Source organism: Corvus moneduloides, chromosome 9, assembly GCF_009650955.1.
Source record: "Corvus moneduloides isolate bCorMon1 chromosome 9, bCorMon1.pri, whole genome shotgun sequence".
Classification (NCBI taxonomy): domain Eukaryota; kingdom Metazoa; phylum Chordata; class Aves; order Passeriformes; family Corvidae; genus Corvus; species Corvus moneduloides.
In genome coordinates this window covers 27,533,296-27,554,900 of record NC_045484.1, presented here as the reverse complement: position 1 = coordinate 27,554,900, position 21,605 = coordinate 27,533,296, and the positions used below count along the sequence as shown (strand labels likewise).

Here is a 21,605-nt window from a genome sequence, read left to right as displayed (position 1 = left end):
TGTGCAAGAAATTTTTAGCTCTTACTATTGAATCTGTAAGGTACTTCGTGAAGGCAAATGGATTGACTGAAACAGATTTCATGGATTTGGCATAAGTGTTCTGTTCCTTTGCAGAGAGCGAATGTGTTCTCTGATTTGACAGCTACAAGAGAAGATAATTATTTTTGACAGCACAGGGATAGTGTTCATGTTATTCTAGGAAATCTCTGTCTTCACACAAACAGGTATCAGTGTGTGCTACAGTTGGTATTGCTGAGCTGTGGTGGAAGCTTCAAGTTTCTATGTTTTGATAATATGATAAAATTGGTAAAGTACATATTTAGAAAGCCCTGGTGAATTTCAGACTTGTATCATTTGGGGAATGAAAGAAAGTGTTTTATTACAAGTCCAGTATAAATCTTAAACATAAAAAAGGATCTACAGTATTTTGGAGGGAAGATACATCTTGACTGTATTCCAGGTAACTGCTGTTGGAAAGAGAGGAACTGTGAATTGGGTATTGTAATATGATTGATTTACCATCTTCTCTTGGTGGTGTGGCCTTGAAAAACTTACAGCGTTCAACAATGTATTTAGTTACCCTTTAAATGTGATTCATCTACCCCAATTAACAGTCAAAAGTCTTATTATACAATCTTGCTAAGGTAGGTGTTAACCCTGAGGTGAGTTAAATTATGATGGGATGAAGCCAGAATGGGAATGGAATAAAGCCCGATGGAGCTGTAGACTCCAGAGAATATAATGATAATTTATGTCATGGTTACAGGCAGGGCAGAGCTAATAGTCAGAAAGACCCACTATAAGCTGAAATGCATCCAGAGTGATCTGAAACGCCTCGGTCTGAACCCACCAAATACAACTGACTATGCAGGCCAGAAAATGCTGCATTTCTGTACAATGAGAAATAAACAACCATAGTTTACAGATCCAAATTCCTTTGCAATTAAATGTTGCTTCCTTGTGAAACCTTTCATTTCCACTGCCTTGTTGTAAATACAAGAATTTTGGAAGGAAATCCAAAATGAGTTTACAAAGTAGTTGTCAGTGGAGAAAGTTCTTAGTCAAAGCCTTATCTTTCTTTACATATTTTTTTGACAGTGAACGGTGGCTACAATCACTGCAATTTGATCTCTGAGAAGAAGAACATGATGGACATGGAGATGACGAGTAGCTCAGTGCCTGTCTGCAGGCAAGGGCTGTTCCTGCACACGGGGAACTCCCTGATGCGAGAGCACGCGCTGTCCCGGGAGAGGCTGCTGCATGTGGGCCAGCTCAACTTGGCGCACTCGGATCTCAGGTATCGCTCCAGGTTTTACCAGCTTGAGCGCTTGGCTCCACCCCAATGCCATGGTGTCACCAAATCACTGCCTGGGAGGCAGGGATGATACTTACTCCCAGCCCAGTGGAGCTGTGTGTCTCCCACACAGTGGTTTGGCATGCCACCATCAAACCTACAGGAAGCTAGTGCCACGTTTATTTCTACAGCATTTGCTTTAATGAAGCATTTGCAGTGTTCCCATGCAGCCACATCCTTGGTACTTGTTTTTAAGGCCGTAATGTGAAAATTTGGTCTCTGGTTTTGATATATACACTGTAGTTGGATATGCTATGAACAGAATCTCTATTTAAACATTTGCTATAAATTAATTATATGAAAACACAGAACTCCATTATTTTTTTGTTGTTGTTACAAATTTAACATTACCAGATTTTAAACAAGTACCCTAAACAGACATCCATTGTGAATAGAAACCTGCTACAAATTAAAATCTGTCCATCTATTTTAATTATGCTGCTTTTTGGCAGGGGATGTAATAGGAATAATCTTGACCTTCTTGAAGAGCTGTAGAAAAGAAAAACCTCAATAAAGTTGCAGTCTTTATCTTAGGTACTTGGAATATTTGGCACTCTGTCGATGGAGCTATCGGGCTGAAATTTCCATAGTCATAGCAACAGGAAATACGGCCTACAGCTTGGTCTTGAAAATCTGACTGTTCCTGATTTTATTATACATATTCATGCCTTGTTTCCCTTTTTCAGTTTACTGGTGGGGTAAGAACATCTGTGTTTTCAGGAGAAGGAGGCACGGTAATGTGGCAAGCAAGTGGAAAGACTTTTTTGCATGTTTGTTTGCTTGAAAAGGATAAATAATATCCATGCCACATAACAGAATAATCTACTATTGCTACAAGGATTTTGTAGATGCCTTTACAGCTGGATGTAAATCTGCTCCCTCCTGATTTTTTTATGGCTCAGTGTGGGACTGGTAGTTATCAACTTTTTTTTTCATTCCGTCAGTGAGGACAATTATGAAACAAAGGTAATTAGGGCAGGAGCAAACAAAAGGAGGAAGAGAATACTCTGCTTAGATCATTTTGAACCTTTTTGTAAAATCTATAATGAAGAAATGACAGATACCTTCATAACTGGCATCACAGTACCCTCCCTCAGAAATATGAACCCCTTCCAGCCCCCATTTGGAAGAAGATTCCCAGAACAACATAAAGGATTGTCAGCTGCATAACATGAGAAAGCAGCAGGTGATAGGCCTGATTCCCTCCCCTCTGCTTTGTGGCATGGTCTAAAGCCTTGAGACTCTGCTGCCTCTAAGTTTGGAAATGTTTGGAGAATATCCTAAAGGACCCTTCCACTCCATTACAGGTTGTTTTTGTGTCCCACTGGTCATGCTCTGCTTGTATGTCCACCTGACTAATAGTGCTTTTGTCTGCATGGGATTTGCAAGGTAAAGCCAATGCCCAGCTCTGCTCTGTGGTCCTCATAAACACAGTGTCTCATTATATCACAGAGCTTTTCATGAGACACACAGCCAAAACCTTAGCATTTGAGAGAAGGTGGACAGCATTTCAGACAATTTCTGTTCATGGTGTTTGTGATGCTAAAGGTTCTTGACAAGCAAGTAACAGAAAACATGGTCTTTCCCTGAAGATCTGAAAACAGGAGAATATAACTGAGGTGGGAGTGAGTGCCCAGGAGAGGAGTGAAATCAGTCGGAGCCAAAGGTGCTCTGTGCCTTCCCAGATCTGAGCATTCATCAGAAAATGGATGAGAGAAGTAGGGCTGGAATTGTCAGATATTGGAGCACATGGAAATGAGGGCAAACTGTCTTTGGTTGTTCTGCCCAGCTCTAATGACCAGCACAGAAATAAAGGGAGACACAAATTCAAACAGTGTCTCTGGGTAGAACTTTGAGCCACTGTGCATTTCTAGGTTATGGAACATCCAAGGAAAAGCCAAACAAACCAGGGAGCACCTTCCCTAGCAATCAAGAATCTCCCTCAGGATTTGGGGTTTTGATTGTTTTTATTCTTTTTTTGCTTGAATGCACTGAAACTAGGTATCCTCTTCAGCTTCTCCTCAAAATTGCTTTCTTTTTAAACTGTATTCTAGGGATGACTACTTAGTCAAAGAATCATGATTGATCCCTCTTCTTCCTGGCTCCTTTTTCCCACTCAGTTAATAACTTTTAAGTTGTGCAGTGTAATTGCTGCTACATTCTATCTGTGAATGCAGTGTGTGTGGGACTGGAAAAGTCCCAATACCTTCCTCACCACAACTGGAGGCAGCACACAGCTAATGTTGGCCTTTTGTCAAATAATCCATTATCAGCCACGGCAAACCCGCCCACACTGCGCTCAGTGCCCAGCATGTAAAACCCAGGGAAGACATCAGAGCGCTCGGATACTGTTGCACAGGGTCCCTGGATGTGCAGCAGAACAATCCCCTCCAGCTTCTTACAACTGTCAGTTATCACCGGGTGCACATTTCCAGTGGCAATTGAAGGCATGTATGTTTTGTAAATAATCCGGAGATTTCAGATACAGTCATCTTTTCCTCTGAGGGCAGTTGGGAACTGCAGCGCTTCTGGTGTGGTGCTACTGGCCTCGTGCTCTGGCTCCAATTACCACGTAAGGGAGTCTCTTAGGAAACACTGCCTCAGTATCCTCTGAGAGGCTGCTGTTACTCTTCAAAGGCCTTACACTCAGCTTTCATGAGCTTAAGCAGCAATTCTGTTCCCTTAGACTGTCCATCCCTAGTGCATGGATGCTCCCTTTGAAGAGAGGGTTGTGGGGTATATTCTTCTGCTGACCCCACTCTCTTTCCAGGATTGCTTATCTGGAAGCTGTCCAGAGCTGCTCAGGCTGATCCGTGTGTCCACATGGTGCTTCTTACACTGTCCTGCTCTGCTTTGTCCCTCTCATCTTGCCTGTTTGTTTTATATGCATTTATGTTTGGCTGCTGTCCAGAGATTGTGAAATCTTTATGGCCAGCACAGCTTGTGGGTACCAGGCCTGGAATCTGCTCCCTGACTGTAACAGCAAGATGCCATGGGCAAAGAGTCAATGGGTATAAGAGGAAGCCACCCTGCAAGTTGGCTGCCAGACACCTTGTTTCGCTCCTGCATTGATTTTGTCTCTGTGCCCCTTCTCCCTCCAACCCCCCCAGGACTGGGAGGAATGAGCAGGGCTTTCCCTAGAATAGTGATGGCAAAATTCTGCCAGGAATACAGGAAATTTGCATTAATGCAACCTTGACATCAGGTACCCCAACACTCAAACAGTGGGAAATTGAAGGAATGTCAGATTCTCCCAGCAGAGTTAACTAACATGGGATGTATAATGTATATGAATATACAGTGCTGCAGAGAAAATTGCAGGTCCTGGAGAGGACTTGGTTCTGATCTGCACAAGCAGCCTGTGCTTATCATTTTGTAGGCAGAAAATGGATAAGACACGTCTGTGGCAATGGGAAGCATGAATTTAGTGCCCTCATCCCATTTGCTTTTGAAATAAGGCATTCCAGCTTGTCTTTTGGTTCAGAACTCTTTTTTGTGTGTCTCAGAATCAGCACTGCAACATCACACCAGTACAGTCTTGGCTCTCAGTAAGACCCTGTGCTGGAAATGCAGGTCACTGTTCCTGGGGGTTTTGGAAACCTGGTATTTCTCAGGACAGGGGTGTTTATGTCCATCCTGCAGGTACTCTGCATTGACTCCAGCTTAGTCAAAAACCAAACTTCTCTCATGGATTTCTGGCAAGATGGGAGCTTTACATAAAGCTTAATAGTATGACCCCAATTATCACAGGCTGAAATGTAAGGCTTGGGTTAGCTTTATGTGATGTAGGAAATGTGTTGTGTTTACTTTAGCCTGAGGCTTTGGGACCACTAAACTATGATACAAACTGAATCATTTAGAAGAGTTTTCGTGCAGCAGAAACCAAGTAATAGGAAATGCTGTGCCTGGCATGGCATGCTGTAAAGCCTTTCTCAGAATGAGTTTAAAACACCATGCTTTCTACTGAGCAGGGTTTCCCAAACATGTGCAATAAAAGTATACTTAAGCCACATATTTTACAGACATATTGTTCTGTAAATGTTAAAAAATAATGTATGAATATTGTTGGGTTTGGGTTTTTTAAATATAAATTTACCATCTGCAGAAACAGGTGCTTTAAGTTTACCCTGAGAACAACTGTGCAAACCTAAAGGGAGAAATTATAAATAATGGTTTATGGAAACCTCTAAAATTTTTAAATGTACTGTTTTAAAATTTCTGGTGGCAAGTGAACAATCTGATTGTTCTATATCAGTGAATGGTGGGGAATTTAACTTCTCTCATGATCTTAAAGGGATTTTTTATATTAAGCCCTGTTGGAGCTTAGAAACCTGTCAGTAGTGAACGCAGTGTTGCCACTTGTGTGCCTCAGACAGGTGTCAATTTTTGACAACTGTAATTTCATGGGAAGGAAGTCTTTTTGAAGCTTTTTATTGTTGTTATTTTTTTCCAGCCCTTTCTGTTCTTTTGAGAGCTGTTACCAAGGAAGTTTTAGAAGTCATCCCAGCTTCCCATCTTAGTATTAGTGATGGATTAATGGAAATAATAGCGATAAAATAATCTAAGGTGTAAAATAAATGCAGTTTATTCAGCAGCTTCATTGTTTAGCGTATAAATGTCCAAAATACTTTTATGTACACGTTTCATGCTTTAAAATGTGTCAGATCTGTCTTAGCTGTGGTGTCACACACAAGTTGCCAAATGGTTGGCTTCTCTTCAGCTTTTGTGGTGCTAGCATCAAAAAAGCACAAAATTCATTTAAGTGGAACATGTCAGCTTAAGAGCCTTGGGGCACTTCTCTGGAGGGTTTATTAGCCCAGGTACAGCTTTCCTGCACACAGACGTACGGTTTCCTCTCCTTGGTCTGGCATGATGAAGCCATAGGTTAAACCCTCCCATGCTTTAGGGATATGTAAGGAGCACCCTCTGGTCCCAAGAAAAAACACACAGTTGGATCATCCACAGTAAATGTTTATAGCTGAGATAAAATGTTTTATTTTAAGCCATAAAGCAGTTGCTAACTGCTTGGAAGAAAATGTTAGGAGGAAATGTTTCCTAATGCAGTGCTTTTCTGAAAAGTCTTTTGTGGAGTTCCTCAAGGTTCTGCTTCCTCAGTGAATGGATTCAACACACATCAAAAAAGATGAAAAATCACTTCTGCAGGAGAGAATTGTGATTTACAGTCCCACGTACTCTTTATTATGAAAAATGGAGATGGGAGTACATAGGCTGCCATTTAAAATTTACTGGCTGTGAACTTACTTTGTGGAAGTAAATACTCAGCTGATCTCACATTGATTCTGGAGTGCTGTTTGAAGGAAGCAGTTCTTCTGCTGTATTCCTTTTTTCTCCAGTGATCTGGCTCCTTTTTTAATTTAACAAAGGAAAGCATGTCTCTGACATGTAAGCAAAGCTCAGCTAGCCTTTTTTGTGTCAACAAGAATGCCAAGGCATTTTCCCAGTGTGCTCTGAGTAAAATGACAATATTTGAATAATTCAAAAATGCCCAAAGCTCTCAAACTTCATTCTCAGCTGTTGTTTTGCCCGATCTATTATGCACTGAAAGCCTCGATTGTAATTGATGAACTTCCTGTGGCAGTGGAGGGAAGATTCTCTGTTCCGTGTGTAACCCAGTGTGTAAAATTAATCCTGTGTAAAACGATGCTGTCTTTACACAGGGTGGAGAGGAAGCATTGCAGATCTTTTTGATGTAATTGCTGCATTAGACAGGCAACATTCACCAGAGAGTGCATGCTTCCATTCTGCAGGGCTTAACAAGTGTTGTGTCTTGTACAAAAATCATAAACTGTGTGGTGGTTAGCGATGGTTAATGAAAACTGTATTGCAGGTCACCCAGGTTTCAAGACTCAGTAGATTCTGCTGCTCCATGCCTGAATGGAAGTCACCCGGCTCAGCACATTAAACAAGAATGCCCCAGTGATTATAAGGTTCTGTCTGAGGCTTCCACACATAGGAGGATTACAGAGGGGATGGAGCTGAGAGCCTCCGGTAGTCTGCATCCTGAACTAGATCTAATGAATAATAGCTTTACAAATTCACTTTCATCCTACTTGTTTAATAATGAACACAGCTCCTCCCTGGGTTCTTTGTCACTTGGCACCCCTCAGCACTCGGCCAGGCTACAAACAAGCAACCTGAAGAAGAGATGCATCTCTGTTGTGCCGTCTTCAGCCGAAGGAATCGATATTACAGCGATCATCCGCACGTCGCAGACGTCACTGGTCACCTGTGTGAATGGACTGCGAACTAACTCAGCTGGCATTTCCTCTCATCCTGTGGAGATCAGTCATCACAGTGCTCAAAAATCCTCTCAGCCCCAATCTTGCTCTCAGCCTGGAAACCCTTGCAGTATTCCCTCCCCTCCAGCATGTCTTGTACCTCTTTCTGCTGAATGTGACAGAGGTGACTGTGAGCAGATACAAATGCAGCAAGTCGAGGAGAATGGCAGCCTCAGCCTTATGATGAATGGTACAAGCCTTCCTCACCAGAACTCCTCGCACAGCACCCAGAAGGTGAGTTTCCTAAAACAAGAACCAGCTGACGATTATTCCTCCACTGCTGATCTTTTTCGCCATCACCAGGGGCTGCCTCCCCCTTACCACCTCCACCAGCAGCTCAGCCAGACCCCAGGGACACTGCCTCACCTCAACGCCTCCATGTCTCCCAAGTCCCTGCAGCCCAGTGACGGCGATGAGCAGGACCTCAGCGGCGGCAAGCAGGTCTGTCAGTGGATTGACTGCAGTGCCACTTATGACCAACAAGACGAACTGGTCAGACACATAGAAAAGACTCACATTGACCAGAGGAAAGGAGAGGACTTCACTTGCTTCTGGGCAGGCTGTGTCCGCCGCTATAAACCCTTCAATGCTCGTTACAAACTGCTGATTCATATGAGGGTTCACTCTGGAGAAAAACCAAACAAGTGCATGGTAAGTCTGGATTATATTTGTTTGAATAGAAACATAACTGCACTGCTCTCTTTCTTGCTCCCTCTTCGATCTTATTCCAATATAATTGTTGTGCTTTCCTGTAACTTAGTCTGTAGCAGGCTAAAGGAGAATTGGAGAAAACCTTAATCTAGAAGGAAATGATTGAGTAAGAAATAATGTAGTTCTTGGAAAAGGGATTCAGTTTCCTTATATAAGAGCTTAACTTTTAATACAGTGCTTTGTTTTTTTAATATTCATTAAACCACTAATAAAGTGATGATCAAAGCACACAGCCGTCATTTAACGTAAAACAAAGTCACTGAGCCTCGGGTGACATTTTTAATCAAGAAACATAAAACACATCTAATGAAATTCTTTTCATTCCTTCAACTGAACAATAACCCATAGAGCTGTGAGTGCAAAAGCTTCAAATGGTAGTTTAGACAAAAAAAAGAAACTTGTTAAAGGATTTTAAACAGTTAAAAGAATAAAAAGAATATATTTAATTAATTTTCAAAGGTTGTTAGGGGCTTTTTTAATTTGCAAAACAGAGCTTTTAAAATAAGTAAAAACCATTGTTCTCTTCTGATCAAGAAGATGTAAACAACAGCAGTTCCAAAAAGAGAATCTTGGGAATAACACCATCTCTGCATCTGCCCACCATGATGACAATATGGCCAAACTAAAATAAAAGTTAATGACTTCCATTAAGCTTTCCACATGTTTGAAACAACAATGATATAAGACCCTGACTGAAGCAGATGAAGCAAAACGAGTTTGACATAAACTTCCAAATTGGGCCATGAAATTTGGAAAGTCTCATTTGTAACACCCACATGCGTGTGCACGCACACACACGCACGAATAAGGCCAGACAAAGGGAATGGTTACGGCAGCAGGTTGGGGTTCCTGATAGGCAGAATTTTCAGCTATATGTCTATTTTATTGTTTTGATCAGAGCATGATACAATGGAAAATGCTTGTAAGGAAGTTAGATCATGACAAACTTTTCCATGGCAAGCTGTAGCTTTCTATGGAGGAATAGGAAAGAATGTTTATAGGAAAAGCTTCCAGGCCTGTGATGGTTATGGAAGGGAAAAGGAAGAAAACAAGAGTATTAAAAATGTTTTGCAGAGAAAAATTTTCTCTGTAAGTGATTGTTCTGATTATCATTTTACTTCCGTTGGATAAATGAAAAACATTATCTTAGTGTCTGCACTGTGTAGTGGGTATTCCCTAAGACAATACTGGAAGCAGTGCATATACTTAGGGAATACCATCAAATGTCCAAGAAAAAATGGAAACACTCTAAGACTTACATGTTTCTTTTTCCTTTAAAAGCAGGAGTTGACTGGTTCAATTCCAGAAGTAGCTCAATCACATTTTCTAAACATACAAATGAATTTATCCTCCCCTGCATCAATTTCATTTAGTTATAAATCATGAAAGGATAATGCAAGTTTGCTTCTTTCCAAACAAAAGTGTAGGTAAGTAAACTGAAAGGATACTTAAAACATGAAGCCCTAGCTTTCCTGTGGTGCTAAAAGATCAGTAGACTCTGTGGGTAAGGGAACTTGTCTCTTTTCCTGAAAAATGCATATTTAACAGGTATTGTATGGCAGATTTCTAATGTTACATTCCCATTCCTACAGAAAACATGGTAAACCAGAGATACTAAATTATGTAATATCTTAGCAAATGCTAAAAATGTCCTACTTTCAATTAATTTCATCTGCATTAAAGTATCAGCTTCTGATAACACTTGAAGGTTTTGTGAATAGGTTGGAAAAACCTTTGCATCTGATATTGCAGGTGGCTTTTATGGCATATGTATATAGCCTTGGCACGTAAGTATATAAAGATCTCTTTTACTGGAGCAGATACTGTAGTCGTTCCCATACATGGAATGGCCCAATCAGAATTGGGAGCTCTACATTGCTCAACCTGGAGTTAACTCTTCTATTCCCACAATAAGAGCCTTCCACTGTCAGCAGAGGTATCGTGTATTAAATGTTGCAGCCTGGAATTCTGCATGGAGTGAAGTGGATCCAAGAGAATACACAAACCCCATGTCTTCTTCGCAGATTTAGTTTTCTACCCTGGAAAGAGCTTGATCTAGCAGGGGCAGGATCCAAAGCTGCAGCACGGTTCCTTAAAGTTACTGATACCAAGTGGGGGATTATTTGCCCAGTGGATTCCATTCCATTCCACATGAAACAGGGGTTGCTGTTCAGTTTTGCATTGTGCAGTGATGTCATGCCATTTTAAATGATGGCTTTTCTTTTGATGTGGTAATCATTGTGCTGTTATTCCTGCAAATTAAGGAGGCAATTCATCCTCTGTCTGTAGAGGTCTGAGATTTTGTTTCATTTTTGCTGTAGCTCTGTTAAAGTAACTTTGCATCTCTTGGTATTTGTAGTGGAGATTTTCTTTCACTGTTCACAATTACCCATTGTACTTTCTTTTTAAGCCCTCGATCTCGTTCTTCCCTGTAAGATTACTGCCTGACTAGGTATGAACTGCTCAGGAGAAGCTAACAGTGAGCAGCACCCCACCCTCATACATAAAAGTACTTTTCCATGTAAAATTATTAATTTCTTATGACAGGCTTTGCTACTATGTACTGTAATAGACAAAGGAATTTTGGAATTCAAGCTACTTGAGAACAGGAAATACATGAGACATTTTGATTGAAAAGTAAATGGTTCACTAAAACTGCAGTTAATCCTTTTATTATCTTTCCAACAGCAGTTTCCACAATACTTTCATGAGGTAAGCTTCCTTCAGTCCAACTGTAACACTCTCATCGTTGCAGCTGGTTTGAATTTAGCAAGCCTGCTTCTTTCTCTACTACAGACAGGCAACAGGCAAAACAGGATCTGGTGTGGAGCACTGCTGATGTTTCGGGTCTGTGTTCTGCTCACTGTGTTCTATTGCCAAGGCCAGTACTATGAATATTCTGTTTTCATATTCCGTTAAATATTCTAATTAAGCAGTGCCTTCTCGTCATTGTGTCCCTCCGTTTGGTTTTTCCTTGAGCTCTGCAAGTAGTCTAAAGGAAACTACCTAATCTCTTTGCAATATCCTGTTATGTTTCATACTTAACTCATGTTATTTTAGTTTTATTAAATTTGGGGTTCATCTGCATTATAATCAAAAATATATCCAACAAAAATAATGATGCAATGCCTTTAAGACTTTAACTTCTGAAGATTAATTTCATGCTTTTTTAGATTTGATGTCCCAGACAATTGGAATTTTGATTGTCTGAGACAGCAAAAATTAGCAAGCTTAAATGGTTTTTATAAAAAAAAGAAAAAAAGAAGAGAAAAAGTTTCTCATAACTGCATCTTTTGCTGCCTTTCAGTTCTTCGAATACTTTGGTGAGTAGAAGTGTGCTGATCTCCAGATATTGCATCCTTGGTTTAAGCCTCTGCTTGCAAATGTAAATACAGAGCTGCTCATTTAGTTATCTAGAATTGTTTGATTTGGACAAATCTGTGCTTGGCTTATTAGTTTACCCTCTTGCACTCTTGTGGCTTCATAACGAGTAGAAAATATGTTCCCATCGCTGCATTCATATGTGTTCAGGGGCCTCCCCAGACAGGATCAAGGTAAATGATTTCTCTTTGTGTAATTTCTACATGTGTAATTAGTGTTTATAGAAATTGGGTATCATAATGTATGTGATATCCATGAAAGGAGCTGGACAGGGGTAATATTTATTGTTAATGTCTTCAGTTTTTGTATTTCAAAGAAACAAATGCCTCCTGCGTGTGTCCTAGATCTGTTTCTGTGTGTTTGCCTAGAGAATTAAGACTTTGAAGCAGAATCTTTTTTTCATGTACGTATTCACCATACTCCGTTTGGGAGGAGTCTGAATGGAATTATTTGGGTGCTGTATTGTACACAGTGAAATTCAGCACCTGTGCTGTTTGTAGTCAGTTCTTTTGAATCCCTAAGGCTGAGACACCATAGGTACTGCATTAAACATGGGGAAATTGAGACAGAGAAGATAAGTAACTTGCCTAAAGGTGTCTTTAGGCAATTCCAGCATTCCAGTGCAGATCTTGTGTTCCAATCACCACTTCATACAAACTAACAATTTGCAATTCACCTATGAAACAGATTTTTGTACAGATTGCACAAAAGATTGTGCTCTGGCTGAACTTCCTGTTATTTTTTTACCGCACGTCTCTGACGCAGGTGGTTTGACATGATGTGAGTGTGTGAGAGCTTTCATCAGAAGGCTTGGCTGCATCTGTAACACTTCATGGGCAGCGACCTGGTTATTGGGAATACAGGAGAATGCCTGTGGAGCAGATTAGTATTATTGCTTCTGTTTCTGAGGAGACCAGCGTGGAATCTCTGTTCTCAGTAGACATTGAGTCTGATGCCGTCTGCAGTCCATGGGGAGCATGTGTCCAGCAAAGCAGGGTGCGAAATGAGATTTCTACAGGGTTACAGCTACAGAGGAGTCTCAGGGACAGCCCTGCATCTGTGAGGAAAATCAGTCTGTGTGCAGCAGCTTATCGGCTTGTGAGTTACTTCACCTAAACAATGAGTTTCCATGCCTGACTCGGGGGAATGTTGTGGAAGTCTGGAAAGTATTTTCAGCTTTTGGAGTGGAGGGTGTCATGCACTGATGCCAAAGGAGTGCTTTAAAAAAACAACAATAATATTAGGCTCGCTTTGTTTCCTTTGAAGTCAATAGTAGGAAACATCCATTCTATCAAAGCTGCCTCAGCAGAGATCTCTCTTTTTATTAGGTCTCTGATGGCATTTCCCGATACTGTCAAGGAACCTCAGCATTAAAAACACTCTGATTAGAGGAGCAGACAGCAATTCAGTGGTTTTGTGGAAACACAATGTTTGTTTGTTTGCAAAGCCCACTGCAGACTCCAGGGCAGTACAAATGGGTTTAAGCGTGCCCCAGCACTGGAGGGCAGGCTGGCAACGGGCTTTAGGCTTGGCTCTCTGTCAGCTCATGCCCAGCCAGATGGTGAATTTGAACTCGTGTCTGCCCACAGGAAAGCTCCACACTAACAGATCTTGCAGAGCAAAAGCGGTAGAAATTACTGAGCCCAGATTCCATTGTGAATGGGATTGTCCTGTGTTCCAGTACAGTAGGACAGAACTGCAGATGTGTACAGTGCAATGGCCCTGCACTGCCCTTGGGGCTTGAGACCTGCCTTCTTGAGCTGGGCTGCAGAGGGAGGAGCTGCCAGGGTTTTCCTGAAGGGTTATCAACCTCCCAGTTTGGTCCTGGGATTGCTGGCCTTCAGGACATTCTATGAGGTGCACCTGCTTTATCAGGCTGATAGAAAAATGGTGTAGGATGCTGGACCTGATGGAATTGTGCTCTGACCAAGCAAGGCTGGCTGCCTTTTTTGTTACTTTCCAGCAGTCTGATATGGGTTAGGTCTGGCTGACATACTTCCAGGGTTGTTGGTTTTTTTTTTTTTTTTTTTTTTTTTTTTTTTTTTTTTTTTTTTGTTTTGTTTTGTTTTGTTTTTTTTGTTTTTTTTGTTTTTGCATAAATCTAAATAAATTAAAATTAAGTAAATTCTGAGTGTTGCTGCCAGAATGCAGAATGGTTTTCAAGTTCACTTGTGTGCCTTAAAAATGTTGTACAGGACACTGAAGAGATCTGAGAAATGCAATATGGTAGTTAGAGGTATAGCATGAAGCTTCCATGGAGGAGGCTTTCAAATACGTACTTTCTTTATCCTACAAGAACATTTAATTCCACTAGGTTTAATTTCATTTGATCTGATAAATTATTAAGTAGTTTGGGACCTGTTTAAAACATACTCCTGAAGATTTCCTGATACATTTATACAGATCTGGTGACTGTGTGTAGGTATTGCTGTTCATTCAGTGTGTTAAATAAGAAACAAAGTGGGATATTAACAGGAATATCACCACAACATAGTGGGCACTCCCCCTGTGGAGCTCCCTGCCATAGGATATAGTAATTAATTGCCACTATTATGGTTCTCAGTGTTGGACAATTTCCACTAACAATACTTGGTATCTGCTGAAGGTAAGGTGATAGGCAGGTAGTGAACACGTTTAGGGAACAGATAGCCTTGTGACAAAAGCATGGATATTAATTTCCATCCTCCATGATAGAAATTTTATTAGGTATTTCACCAGGTTTTTCAAACCAGCAGTAGTATCACAGTAAAGCTCTGAAAAGAAAGCCATTAGTGAATCTGGGTCACCTTCAATTTGGAAAGCAAGTGATGGGGGACAGCGAACAGGACTGGAGGATTATGTTACTACTTACATTTTATAGACAATGTGCTCTTTTGGAAATGAGTCACTATTTTAACTCGTCGTTTTTTACTTTCTGTTTCAGAATGAATAAGGGTTAAACAAAGACACTTTTTTTTGTTTAAAAGCTTTTTCCCAGTAGATTTATTCAGTATTTTTATTTTGTTAGTACAGTCCCTCAATCAATTATATTTCAGCTCGTCCTGGACTGGTTTATCTTTTCTTCATTCTTCAGCGTTCTGATTTGGCTACTGAAACACATATTTTTGTACCACAGTTCCAACTGTGACCTGATTTGAGTACAAGGAAAATGATCCACTTTCCTACAAAGCCACAGATATTTGTCAGAATCCTAAACACTGAGCTTTTGACAAATACCTGACAGTGGTCTGATTGACAGAGAGTGTCTTAAAGGAAGGGAACAGTTTTGTATTAAAAGTGGTTCTCCACAAGGACTGTGCTGCTGGCACCCTTGTGGCACACAGGAGGGGTAGTTGTACCAGAACTCCTCCATGCCAAGCAAAGTCATTCATGTTCTTTATCAAATAATACAGGCTGAAGTATGCCCAGCTTCGAAAAGTGAAATTTATTAGTCGTGACCTACCATGTCTGGCTGCCAAACAAACTTCTAGGCATGTCTCCCAGGTCTTTTTTGGAAAATTTATTTTAGGCTCCTTTCCCTTCCCTTTGCCTAGTTTGCATACAAAAATGACATCTCGATACTGTGTTTTTATCTTTATCCTCTTGTCCCACAAAACTCAGCAAGTAGTGATTCTTTCTCATATTAAGACACTCGGAATTACTTCCAGCTCTTCTGTGGCCTGGCTCTGGATAAAACTCTACATGGAGATTTATTCAAACCCCAGTCTCAGCACAGACCTATAAACCTCTCACGGGGTATCACCTTTTGAAGATGTCTTGCAAACAGCCTCCTAACTCCCAATTCATTCCAGCTGCACCACAAGATCACTTTCTTTGCCGTGCAGATCAATGGATTTTATCAAATAATCACATCTGAAGAGCAAAAAGGGAGAAAGGCTTTCCAGCCTGTAAGCACTGGGTTTGCAATAACTCTTCAGGATTTCTGTAGCTCACCATTTCCCATGTAGCAAAAGTGTGACAAGGTTTCTTTCTCATGGTCTCTCCTGCCTTGGAGTGAATCATCCATTGGTTTTACTGTTTAAATCTGCACAGTAGTGAACATAAGTGATACACCCTCAACAAACGCATTCTCCACTCTACTAAAAAGTTTTACAGAGCAGGAAATGTAATTGTGAACTACCTGTTTTCCTGTAGGAATATCTTAATACACCTCAAGAGTTCCTCAAAGATGTGTCCAGAAGCTGTGTCCTAAAACCGTAATTCTGCAGCATCCAGCATCATTTTGGGAGGGTGAGTTATCTCCAGAAGATCTGGGAAAGCATGGTGCATTCAGTGATTTAAAGGCAGTCTGCAGTTACCTAATACCTAGGAGCAGTGAGAGAAGAATTTCCTTTTTAACCGCTGAAATTTAATTTATAAAAAAACCCCCTTGATTCTGAATATTATTAATCCTGTCATTTGGTGGAAAACTTGGCTGCTTGGTGGAGATCTTCTAAGTTCTACAATTTTAAACAAAGTATTTGTGCTTGTGTTTCTTGAGGTTAAGTGCTTGGCTTTGTTTTATTCCTTTGTATGTGTTCTGTGGGGATTATTAAAAGTGGTAGGAATTGTTCAGAATTCTCAGTGATTTGGCCTCTCTGAATAGTGATTAACCTAAAGAAGGAAAAATAGTTTGTATCACCTGGCAGAGGGCTTGGTCAAATTAAAAAGCCATAAAATTAAATATTGTTTAAAAACCGTGCCAGTGATATACTTAATAATATTTCTTATTAGGCCAATACATTTTAATACTTTGTATTAGTGAAACCCATGTCATTTAATAAAAATGTTAATCTGCATTTGTAGGCAACAGAGAGGCTGTATAGTGTAGTCTCGGGGGAGAAGGAGGAATTTAGTGCACATTAAAAACTTTATACAGTCATTTATGCAGTATCTCAGTTCTCAATGTGACACATTTGTTTGTTGCTTTGGGGCAAACCAGCAGCAGTTGGCCTTTAATATCAGATGAGGAATGAAAAGCCATCGTTGCACAGTGCAGGATCACATTCTGAAACCCTCACTGGCTCGTTTTGCAAGTGGTCCAGTGGGCCTGGTAAAAAACCAATGTGCTGGTAAAGCTAAATATATCAAAATGTGACCTACTGGCATCTGACAGCTCACTCTGAGCTGTTTCCAAGAGCAGGCCTGGTTTTGGGTAGCTTTGTTTTGGGGGTGCCCTGCTTTAATAGGGCACCTCTGAAGTTGAGGTCCTCTTCCTCTCAGACCAGGAACTGAGTTAGTGAAATTTCATGTACACTTTGGGATATTGTCACCTTAGATCTCCTTTTCTTACAAGTACAATGAAATAAATTTCTCTGGAGCACAGTGAGGGTGAATAATCACAGTGAGATACCGAGGCCAATAACTTAATGTGTCCATAATGCTATTTTGCATCTCTGGTCGTTCCTTCTGCTGAGAATCTCAAAAGTTCTTTCAAGCTTTTGCCTGCCTACAGCACTTCCTGTGTGGTGAAGACTCCTGTGCCCAAGTTCCAGATATAGTTGAATTAAATCAAATTACTCTGCTGCTTTCTCTCCCTGTTTAAATTGGTATCATTGTAAAGAACAGCAGATTAACTGCCTGGCAGAAAAGGCAAGGAACAGATACCCTCCTCCCCAAAGTATTTTCTCTTTCATGTATTTTGTAAAGTTGGTGTGATAGCATACCTTTGCTGACCAGAAAATCCCTTCTACTTCAGAACATTATTCTCATGGGTAGAGGTGTGCAAGACAGTGATTTTATTCAGCTGTATACTGTGGCTTTCAAAGAAAATGTCACCATTGTAGACAATTTAGTGCCCTGTGTTCTGTCTCAAGGACACCTGTATTTTCTGTATTTGGTTAAGTCAGAAATGGCTGCATTTCAAATAGCTGTGCATTTAATCACAGACCTTTGTCAGTGCCTGACTTTTCTGTTTACATCCCTGGCTGATTGTGGAGTCAAGGAACAATAGGAGTTCTATTTCAAAGTCTGCCCTAGTTGTCTATATCAGTGTCTTCCCTCCATCTCCTTCTTTTATTGTTGTGTACAGATAACATATGTGTGAAGAGATCCTCCGCTCAGGTACAGTGGAGCTGCAGTGTTAAATAATTGATCTTGATCTGTCTTTTGAAACTGCATCCAAGGCATTTAAAAGTGGGAAATGGAAAAAGCATGTTCTCATAATCCAGCTCAGTAAAGTTTGCACAACTGCTCTTTGTTTCATCATGCCTACAATAAATCTTTCATATTTGCCAATTGAGAATGCCTACTAAATCTGCAAATGATTACTTCCCTGAATTGTGTTGGGATTCTTGCAATACATTTTTCTTACATGGGTAATGATAAAATAAGAGTCCATCAAAAAATACTTTATTGCCTGGCAGAGAGCCTTTCATGAAATGGTTTTGATTCAAGGAGATGCTTCCAAGTGTTTTAGACCTGTTACTTACAACTTCCCTTTAACCCTTGCATGGAGGGCTGCCAGGCCCTGGGAATGTCAGGAACAGGGTCAGTCAATCAGCAGCTGGTGGAATGCAGGACCTGGGTATCAGTTTAACCTGCAGCCCTTGGCCTGAGAGCGCGAGCGCTGCCTGAGCGTGTACTTGTAAAAGGGATTGTGTTACCACGAGATTAGAAAGCTGATGAATGTCAGACTGGTGGGAACCTTGTAAAACTAATCTGCTGTATCCATGTTGATATGATTTCACCCTGTTTCAGTGAGAGAGTGAGGAAGATGGAATATTACAAAAAGGAAAACACAAGGCAGAACTGGTGGGGCCATCTGGGTCACTGAGCCCAGGCACCACCTCACAATAACCCTTCAGTACACCCAGAGGCACAGAGCACCTCTCTGTCTGTGCCTTCGGGAAAGGTGTATTGTCAACACTGTGACTTGTAAGTCAGGACCTTTCAGTCCTGTGAAACAAATCCTGCCCTTTTCCCCCTTGATTTCAAATTGGGTACAGCTCAGGAACCAGCCAGCTGCAGGAATTGCTTTCCTTACAAAGAGACACAGTCTCAACCCAGTTCCCTGCGGACCTCGAGCAAACTGTCTCCACATAAAACAAGGCCCAGGGGGCTGCTTCTGGAATGGCACAAGTCATGATGCCTGAAAACACATTCAAGTGCTGCAGGGAGAAGGGATCTGGCAAGAGATGTACCTTGTGGTACTTGCTCGCACTCACAAAACAGCAGTAGACCTGACTCAGTGTGGGGTGCTCTCAACAAAACCACATCTATTGCTTGACATGTTGCCCGCTTGCCTCCATGTAATAAACTGTCCCCTCAGAAAAGACACGGGAGATCAGAAAAAAAGCAGATTGTGTGAAAATATTTTTAAGTATCACAGTTACTCATGGGGTTTTATCTTCCTGTGTATCCTCAAACGTAATGACATTTTTAATTGCATGGTCGTGGTGATCTCAGAGTTCACTGTTTGCAGTACTTTGGTTCAACTGAACACTTTTAGGTCATGCTTTGTCTTCAAGACCAAGGAGTGAAAAGATGACAACACCCAGGAACCAGACATGGATCACATGCACAGAGCACACCAGCTTAGTCAGAGTAAGTCTTGTTGCCAGCTAGGTGGTAAATAGCATGTTTTACATTTCAGATTGGCAAACCTCTTCCTGTATATACCTTGCTTCTGAGCTGAAGTGACAAAGCTATCTCAGTTGATCACTGACCATTTCTGTTCAGATTTTGAAAGGAGACAATCAGAAATACTTCCAGGTGTGAGGAGACTTGGCTGAATTTAGAGGGAGAGGTGTTGGAGGTACACAGTGAACATCACAGGAAAGGCTGGATGAGGGATTCTGCATCATCTCTCCTCACAGATGGATATTGAAAAGCAGAAAATTTAGGGCTTTGTGAAGGGAAGACTTTTTAACACTGAGCAAAGTTAAATGGATCAGAATGGAAGGAACCTTTGTGAAGCTTGGGTATTCTTCTCAGGGGACTGTGATACCCCCAGCCTTCCTTAGTACCTCTCAGGCAGCTTGTAGCTGGGCCACTAGAATGACAGCACGTTTAAAGCATGAATATTTGTATCTGCATTACTTCATTTCTAGTGCTGTAAAAATACCATTCGCATAATGGGGTAATGGCCTGCAAGTTCTCATGATTTCAACTCTTTTGGAGTTACAGGAGTTCTGTTCCTTTATGGCAAGCATCCATTTCTCGTTTTAACATCTTTGGCACTCGCCTAAAGGATGGGAAATTAAAAAATGATTAAGGGGGACGGAGAGACAGTCTTTTAAGGAAAGATGAAAGGAATTAAACTGAGGCTAGGGTGGGGGGAAAAGAAAAGGGAGGGCTTGTTTAGGAAAGAATACAAAACAAGTAGGGGTGATCAGACAAAATCAGGCAAAGGAGAATTTAATTTTTCACTAAAGGTTTCCCAAGAAGGAGGTCTGTTTTAGAGTGGAATAACTTCGTAGTGGAAATAGAAGATGCCCAACTGTATGAGTAACATAAGATAGGCTGTCTTAAAAAAATGGAAAAGAAATTGTAGGGAATAATTTTGAGTGCAAAATTACTTCACATTTCTGCCACTCTCTGAAAACAGATTACTGCATTACTAGGTGTAAGAGAAGGAAGTGCATTAGCAGGCACAGGGAAACAGTTTAGGCCTTCACATGTCTGCATTCTGAAGGTGTTACCTGTAAATTTTTGTCCTGCTAATGTTGCTATGAGGTATCTGAGGATAGTTCCCATACAGAGCTGCTCAGCATCCCCGGAGCTGGGGACCCCTCTGTCCTCCCAGGCCAGACTCTCAGGCCATTTCACAAACAGATGCTTGCATTTCACGCTGGCAGGTGTGAAATGGGGGATGACTGGCTAGAGAGAGTCAGTTTGCCAAGAAAGATACCTTTTGCTTTGCTTTGCCTTTGCCAGGTTTGACCTTTATAGAACAAAAAGTTTCTCCTCACCATGAAGCAAAGCTTCACTATTGATTCCAGTGAGTGCTAACACACCTCATAGACCTTTGTGCCAGGAACCACGGTGCCATGACACATGGATGTTTCATTTCTGCTGTGAAACAAGGCAGAGAGAGACTGTCTAGCACAGCAGGAGCTTCACCTGCAGCCTCCTGGTCCAACTTCCTCAAAATTCAGGCAGTGGAATTTAAGTGTTGGATCCAGCTTGTTTGGTGTGCAGTGGTGGGTGTCCCAAAGCCCTGGGGAGGTGTCTGTGGCTGTGGAAGGGAGCAGGGCGCAGCTGCCCTGAGCATGTGGGAGCTGCATAGGCAGATGGTGGGAAACAAAACCTGGGGAGAGGGAAAGAAGCCAGATCCTTTGTAGACATCTCTGCTAAATCTGTACCTGGGCTTATGTTTGTCAATTTTTTGCTCTTTGTTGGCACCAGCCATTTTGAATGAGTTGTTCCCTTTAGCAGCTGAAAGCACTGCCATGAAGAATGTATGTGATGGTTATAGGTAGACAAGAGCGTGTAAACTTAGAAGTTTGGGTCAGATATTTCAGCTTGTCAGATAAAACTTCTGATATGTGTCAATTGTTTTACAAAAATCAGGGTTGGAACATATCTCTGAATGGCAAGAGAAAGAAATGGGTATTGTAGTCATACCAGATACTTTCCATTTTGATTGTTTATAGCAACGCTGACAGAAACTAACACTATACACAAAACTGGTTTTGAAACTGCCCTTTTTTCAGAGTTAATGACCCACAGGCTAATGGAAATTTGCCAGTTTTTACCAGCTGGGATCTGGCCTGATTTTACTGGGAAACAAAAGTGCAAGGCAAAGAAACGATTTGGATTTCTGAAAGTCTGTGATGGTTGTCTTCCCTCATTATAAAACCTTCGCTTTTTTTTGTATGTTGTGCTTATAATTGACCTGTGCTTAGCAGAAATGCTGGCTTTGTCCAAGGACAGCATAC

At 41.1% G+C, this 21,605-nt stretch overlaps 1 protein-coding gene across 4 annotated transcripts in view; it reads left to right on the top strand.

Moving 5' to 3' along the window:
- GLIS1 (GLIS family zinc finger 1) overlaps positions 1–21,605 on the top strand; it is a 182,043-nt gene that overhangs the window by 82,593 nt on the left and 77,845 nt on the right. For all 4 annotated transcript variants that reach the window (XM_032118143.1, XM_032118142.1, XM_032118141.1 and 1 more), the window contains exons 3-4: positions 1,099–1,297; positions 7,203–8,304. In XM_032118143.1, coding sequence (XP_031974034.1) covers positions 1,099–1,297; positions 7,203–8,304 — 1,301 coding nt within the window. The remainder of the gene's footprint in view (positions 1–1,098; positions 1,298–7,202; positions 8,305–21,605) is intronic.